The 7,607-nt window shown below is 36.3% G+C and overlaps 1 protein-coding gene across 1 annotated transcript; it reads right to left on the minus strand.

The window, feature by feature from the left end:
* Positions 1–554: 554 nt before the first annotated feature.
* On the minus strand, positions 555–3,736 carry LOC127831499 (zinc finger protein 862-like). The gene is made up of 8 exons (XM_052356483.1): positions 3,576–3,736; positions 3,134–3,360; positions 2,779–2,897; positions 2,284–2,498; positions 1,616–1,754; positions 1,143–1,419; positions 882–992; positions 555–677 (listed from the first exon to the last, which is right to left on the minus strand). The coding sequence occupies exons 1-8, from the start codon at positions 3,667–3,669 to the stop codon at positions 573–575; spliced, it is 1,287 nt and encodes a 428-aa protein (XP_052212443.1). The 5' UTR covers positions 3,670–3,736; the 3' UTR covers positions 555–572.
* Between the last annotated feature and the right edge of the window lie 3,871 nt (positions 3,737–7,607).

Below are 7,607 nucleotides of genomic sequence, written 5' to 3' on the forward strand. Positions count from 1 at the left end.
TGATCTTTCTAGCAAAACACTCAAATTATATTATTTAAAAATTGTAAACATATACAATGTATCATAAATTCGTTAACTCGTATAAGTGGTACGTACGATATTAATATGAACTATTATTACTTTCTATACAAGCTTAATTCAAACACACAATAACTCATTTTTGCATTTTGCAACCTTATAAATACTAGCCTTTTATAGTAATTATACAACGCTTAACTCGGTAACGAAATGATATGATACACATCCATATTGTGCAATTTGTCTAAATATATAGATATTCAATATTGTTATTTAAGTGTTTTACGACATAAGTTTACTCCACATCCATGTGTTTACGTTTGATAAAATTTCACGTGACACAACAATATAATGACAGTCTTCACGCTAACTTTTTTAGACCAATAGCCCTTCGGGCTAATTAGATAGAATTTTTAATAGCCCGAAGACATTTTCAATAGCCCGAAAAGGTAAACATAAATGTTTCGCTAGGAACAACAAAAATATTCATTTCTAATCAGAAATAACTACTTCTAATGAGTAAAAACATATGCCTGTCCCATTTACAACATTTATTATTCATTTTTCAAAACAACAGAAAAGGCATGCTCCGCCGACATCTCCATATCTTCATCGTCATCATCATCATCATCATCTTCATATTCTGAGTTCTCTGGCACCTGGAAAGACACACAATGTCACATACAATGTTATGTTTGCTAGATTGTTTTTAGTAGAATGATGTCTGTCTAAATAAAAAGTCATTTTCCCAAACAATGCGTTATTTTATTGTCAAAAATTGTGGTTGCCTATCATTAATCATTCAATTAATTAATGAATGTATACATGAGTTATAGTTAAATATATATTTAAGGGGTTGTAACCTTGTTGCTGGCAACATCTTTTTCGTCCTCTTCTGACACCACGATACAGTCCCCTTGGGATCCTGGGGCTTCTCTCTTGATTCTGCGGGGTTGTCCACTGGGTGTTGAAGTCTAAATAAGAAATTACTCTTAAATCAATCATGAATAATTATATAACAGTATAACTAATTCCTGCATCATTGATGAGGAAACGGTTATGATAACAATTGAAATTTAATTTTTTCTAATTAAAAACTATAATAACATAGGCTTTAAAATTACCATCCAGTGCTTGATCGCAAGGTCTGGGTCAAATTCATTGATGGATGGAGACGTGAGCTTCACCATCATCACATCGTTGAGGCGTCCAGCACGGAGACGGCCCCTTCGCTTGTTCTTGAGGAGCTTCATGGCGGAGAATGATGTCTCGCACTTGACAGAGGTGGGGGGCAGGGCCAGAGTAATGTCAATCAGTGTGAACACTGCATATAGTTGCTGATCCGCCATGCTGCCCATTACAGTGACCCAAGTCAGCTTCTGCCTGTCTTGGAATGGATATCTATAAATAAAACAAGGTTTGTCACCGTAGGATTACATATGCCCCCTTTTTCAACATTTTTCGAAACCTAAACACAAAACCTAAACGCAAAGTGTGACGGAATTTCAGAAGGACAGACAGACGGACAATGCGAAATTGATTTCAAAGCATACTTTAATCACAAGAAATGAATATTATGTAAGTTTAGATTACAAACCTGTGGTAGATCAGTGTCCTCAGTGTTGCCCATTGGTCCAACACATCTTCTAAGGCGATGCCCTCACTAGATTTCCAAAATGCAACATCTTCAAACTGCCTGTAGAGAGTCTCAACTTCTTTGTCTCCGAAAGTGCTATCTAAATTGGATACACATTAAGAAATACAAAATCATTTTTAATCACTTATCAAATTTCAACGCATATTTAATCTAAGTGAATGACTGACAAATATCAATTTATATTATTTCTGAATGTCAAAAGCATTATGGAACCATTGAAATCTTTGAAAATACCGGTAATAGTTGCATTCTAACTTCGTCATACTAGTTTTCAAAATCGTTTTAAACATTATGTTTGAGGGTAAATTCTTCTAAGATTAAAAATGTAAAACAATATAGTTTTAAAAAGGAATCCACTGGCAGCCCTATAAGGTACTGAAAAAACTGATAATCAAAGTAACTGTAGTAACTGAAATATAATGTCATTTTACATGAACACAACACTTTAAACAAAAACATGGGAAGGGGCCTGTTCAACCTCAAATGTTTCGGTTCAATAAGTAACACAATTTTATTTTTTTAATCAAAATCGGTGAACAGGTCCCTTTCATTGTCAACTTGATGAAATTAACTTCAAACACCAGCAAACACTTTCAACGTTGTTAAACCTTTAATTTCATCCGATGTAAGGTCCGGCCAGTTTTTAAATGAAGAAACCATCGTTGCAGATACAAGATCTGATGTTGGAAATCTAGCCTCTAGATTTTCAACAATCTCTTTTATAAGAGAACTCTGATCTGCCTTAGCCTTAACACCTCTGAATACAAGCTTCTCTTGCTTGTAGGTTTCTGATGCGCTTACATCAGAGACAGTGCTATCATCTCTGAAAGTTTAGCGATTCTCTGATAATATCATTACCTAAATCAGCTTTTAGCAAAAAATTGCAAGGACTTACTCTGCTATTTACAAAATTAACCACAAGCTTCAAATTAGAAAATGCTGCCGAAGAAAAATCAAATTTGCTACAACTTGTTCTTCATGAAAACCCACTTATTGTTGAATACATTATTGTGTTCAGTAAATTTGGCTAACAATTGGATAATATTTCCCTGTGAGTTTATATAATACAACAATACAAATATCAATACTACAAAAATACTAACTTCTCACACAGCTGTGAGATGGCAGTCTTTGAGGACTGCACTCGTCGAGCAGCATCTGCGAGGCTGATGAGGTCTGTCTGTAGGTACAGGGAGAGGCTCTGCAAGTTGCTGATGACGCGCTGAAAATGTATTTAAAACTTTTATTATAAAAATTTTAACAAAGAACACTGACATTAAAATCATTAACAAAACAAGATAAGATTGATTTTAATGTTTTGTTAATAATTTTAATTTTTTTTTTTATTGTTTTGCAAATATATGTAATCATTAATCATTAATGTTAAAAAAAATATGTTAGAAACGTTTGAGTGCTAGAAGTTCACTATAGAAAAAATAAGCAAAACCTTCAAGTTACCTTTAGTGACAGCATGTACAGGATAAGGTTTCCATCCCTCATCATCTTAGCTAACCCTTCTGCCTTGGCATTCTGATGTGATGCGTTTTCCAGTTGATACAGGAAGAGTTTATACCCTCTCGAGAATATATTGAGAGCTTTCTCGAAGTGTGGCAACCACCGTGTTCCCCCAATTCTAGTAGGTAGAAGCATTTTCATGTGAAGAGCCTCCGCAGCTCTTTCAAGACCTAACAATTGAACACATATATTTTTTTTATTTTCACATTCATGATAATTCCTTGAAAGTTAAATTAATTTAATAAAATTGGATTATAAATAAATCATTTAATAATTTGCAAAAAATATGAAAACAGTTCATAATAAAAGGTGGTTTTCTTTTGCAGATAACATTACAAATTCTCAATTTTATTATTAATCAATATTATATCTGATTGCATTGTACCTTTCTTCTGCTTTGGACTTCGACGAAACAGATAGAAGAGGCCCATGAGAAGACTAGTGAGCTTCTCATAGTTCTTGGGGGCACACTTTTTCATGGCATCCTTAAATGCCAGCTCTAACCTGTGAGCAACGCAATGTGTCACCACAAGGTGGGGCCAATCCTTCTTCAAGAGAGAGGATACACCGCTGTGGATACCTGAATACAATGAATGACAATATGTGGACGATTTTTTAACATTGATGGGTAATCGTGATACATGTTGGAATAAAAGATTGTAAAATGACACAGTTTAGGCGGTGGCCCCAGCTTTATTCAATGATGTTTTATTTTGTGTTGTTTCCCATTGTGCCGTGCTGTTAAGCAATTTGCCATTTAAAAGGACAAAAGATGGTAAATGATAAAAGTGCTATACTCTGACACAGCTGGATTTTCACTTCTTTATACTGATAAAATATCAACTTATATAACAGCTCCTCAACCTTTACGTATACATTTAAACAAGACCTACCCATCATATTTGCAGCCCCGTCAGAGCAAAATCCAACCAGTTTTTCTTTCATGACATCTGTAAGTTCCAGATCCTGTAATACTTGTAGTACATGACTATGAATGTCTGCACTACAAGCTGATGCGCTGCAACCAATGTCGAGGAAAATGTCTCGGACATAACCATTTGATGATGATCTCACATACAGGGATTCCATGTCGTCTCCAGTGAAATCGGTTGATCCATCAATCATGAGACTACACCAATTTGCACTTTTAATGCTTGATAAAGAGTCATTGCGAGTGGTTCTGGATATGGAGGTACAAAACTCAGCACAAGCTTTGTCACTTTTATACTGGCTACTGGTGGGCAACCCCTTCATTTTATCGAGCTGGCATATCATCTCATAAGTTTTAAAACTTAAATTGTTCTTGCAAACAGCATGAGCATTTCTGAACTTGTTTACAAGTTTGTCATAATCCGCCTGTCTTAAGGTCTTCAATGCTTTGGCTGCAGTGCTAGACGACTTGGGTGTTGATTTTGCCTGTTTGGCTTGAACTGCTTTAAAATGATTCGGAGAATTTTCGTGTAGCTGTATGCCATCAATGCGGAGATACGACGAGCCTTTTATAAATATATTGTCATTGCTACTGGGTCCATAGAATTCGATGCATAATTGACACCGCATCAATTGCGTTTCAGGATCGTATTGCAGCCATTCTCTACCTGATTGCCATGATTGTTGAAATGTTCGAACTCTCTTGACTTCGTAAGCTCTTTTAGAAGATACAGGGTCGGTCGGCTGCTTACGTTTTTTACCTGGTAACGCCCCGCTCTGGTATCGAAGTTAGCTGAACGCCATCTTGAGCGCGATTTTAACGCAAGGATTTTTTTTTAATGAGTCATCATACGTCGATGTCCGCTTTGAACAAACGGACCAATCGTAACACTACGTCCATCTCCGGAGTCCCGTAAGAGTGGAACACGGACGTGTTTATTGGCTAACGATTTGTACCGACTACTTCCATTGACCGATACGCCTTTAACCCGAAGTGACTGACCGGTGTTCATGTAATTATTTCACTATGTTTACAATTTTACGCTCAAAAATTTAATCGACCGGTCGGGCTATTTTATATGCATTTATGATCGACCGACCGGCCAAAAAATCGACTCGGGCTTCGGGCTTATAGGCTAATTCGAAGACTGTAATGAATGAAATAATGTATGACATGTATTTCTGTTTTAGTTTGAAAACCTTACAGAAATGCCGAACGTAACTATTGCGGCTGACGGTTGCAATCAAGAAACTCTAAACGTTGATGACAATAAATCACAAATCGTCATATATGTCGCTTTGTTAATGGAAGCTCTTCTGTCTCTCTGTGGTATCATCGGGGACGCCTTGGTCATCTTCGTTTTCTCGAGACAACAACAGAAACTTAGCTCCACTATTTTCATATTAACGCTTGCGGTGACTGATTTTATTAGGTCGCGGATAACGATACCCTACACAGTTTTCATGGAACAACTAGAGTTCAACATTTTGTACGATTGTCCATGTTAATTGTACCAGTAAATGAACACTTCCACGATTCCATTTTCTGCCTTTGTGATGGTTGCAATAGTGTAAGACAGATATCTGTGCATAGTATACCCGTTCAAACACATTATGACAATAAAAAGGGCTAAGTACACCGTAGCAACTTTGTCAGTACTGGCCTTTATTATTGGAGTTATATGTTCATAAATGATCGGCACCTTCCATATGGACGAACCAATAACGTCAACATGCCGCGCTGCTTCCGAAAACAACAGTCATGTCTCTCTGACTCAATTGCATGACAACTCAACCCACGGCAAGCAACTAGAAATTTCATACACTATTATGGTATTAAATTTGACAGACCTCGCAAACAAGTCGACTGCGACGCAAAATGCAATGACCACACTTGTTAATACAGGACTGTGCAAAAGGAGCAACGATGTGTTTGGAGTAAAGTTTCTGGATGTTTACCTACGTGCGTATTTGAATTTATTGGAGGTATGCGCGTTACTCGTTATAATTTTATCTTGATTGACGTAAAGGTCTGTCCTAGAACATAGGTATAAACGTCTAAACATCGGCAATAAGTGCTCGAGAGGAAAGGACAAGGATTGCGCAGTCGATCAAAACGAGCGTAAAACGCTGCATAACGTTGAACTCTCTCCTTTGGCAAATGGAAAGGCTCGTGAAAGTATACGCATGACAGAGACATATCGGGACATAGCTAAAATGGTTTTTTCATCAGGGGCAGAACATGGCCATGATGGTAACAAATACGACCATGATGCACCGATTCGGCCCGGGGGGATATAACGAGCTAAACAAAAGAAATTACGTGTTGCAAATATTAAAACAGCTCTGATGTTATCAATTGTTGCCCTAATCTGAATTATCGCATTCGCCCCTGCTTGGATGATTGTTTTTTACGTAATGGGCATGAACGTGGCTGTGGATTACTTGTACTTAACGTATAACGTTGCAAACCCCGATATTTATGCCTTCCTGAACAATAATTTTCGTTCCCATCTGCAGGCTTTATTTCACTGTTAATAATTCTTGCCGACTAAATAATGGTCGAGAGCGTGATGAAATGAATATAACTTTGTTTTCATATGTCGTGATATTTTGTATTATTTATATCTTTTTTTTATTTTGAATAGAACTTATTGGTGATGATACGAACTAATCGTGTCTCTTGGAATGCTGGTGAACCTAAGAACGTGAGTGTTGTAAATTTGTGTATGACGTAACACTATACATAACTCCATGCGATGGTCCCATTCGTGTTAAGTGAGTAAATGCATAGATAAAACACTGGTGAATAACCATCAATCGATTTGAACAGAATAACATGCTTTGTTTTCCCCATTCACAAAACCTTTACGGCAAACACTCAGTTTGAAATAAAGTGAAGGAAAACTGATATTGGTTCAGTGCCAGGATTTATTATCAGCTTTGTTTGCATGACTGCTTATGACATCTTCAGGTTTCCAAAACAAACACAAAGACACACGGATTTATGCTAGAGATTTCCTAGCAAAACGATCTTATTTTGGCAATGTGTGTACGAACTGTTTTAAAATAATACTAGTTTTTTAAATGTCATATTTATAGACATGACGTTCGCACGTATACACATATACATTACATCGGTCGTGTTAAAAAAATGTATCGTTGTATGTAAATAGTTATCGTTTAAATTCTTATTATGACACGAATCATTTCATCAATAACATATTTATTTCTTTTCAACTTAAGTTTAACACCAGCATTTTTATTTTTGAAATCAAGTCTAGTCAAAACATTGCAATTTAAACATTTTGTTTCAAAAATACATTAAGTTAGTTGAATCACTTTTTACGAACAGTAGCATGACATTTTCTTTGCATACATTCAAATTGATATTAGCCCTTACTGTGATCACTGAATGTTAGGAAATATATGCATAGTCCCGCGTTATATTTCGATGTCGGATGAAGGCGACATTTATTGAAACGTG

The sequence above is a fragment of the Dreissena polymorpha genome, chromosome 5 (genome assembly GCF_020536995.1).
Source record: "Dreissena polymorpha isolate Duluth1 chromosome 5, UMN_Dpol_1.0, whole genome shotgun sequence".
Classification (NCBI taxonomy): Eukaryota; Metazoa; Mollusca; class Bivalvia; order Myida; family Dreissenidae; genus Dreissena; species Dreissena polymorpha.

Excerpts from the sequence above, each read along its gene's own strand:
- LOC127831499 (XM_052356483.1), bottom strand. The coding sequence starts at position 3,669 with ATGAAAAAGTGTGCCCCCAAGAACTATGAGAAGCTCACTAGTCTTCTC. Across the intron at positions 2,499-2,778 it reads ATCTCACAGCTGTGTGAGAA|AGATGATAGCACTGTCTCTG; the intron begins GTTAGTATTTTT and ends CTAAACTTTCAG. Across the intron at positions 678-881 it reads AAGATGTTGCCAGCAACAAG|GTGCCAGAGAACTCAGAATA; the intron begins GTTACAACCCCT and ends GTGTCTTTCCAG.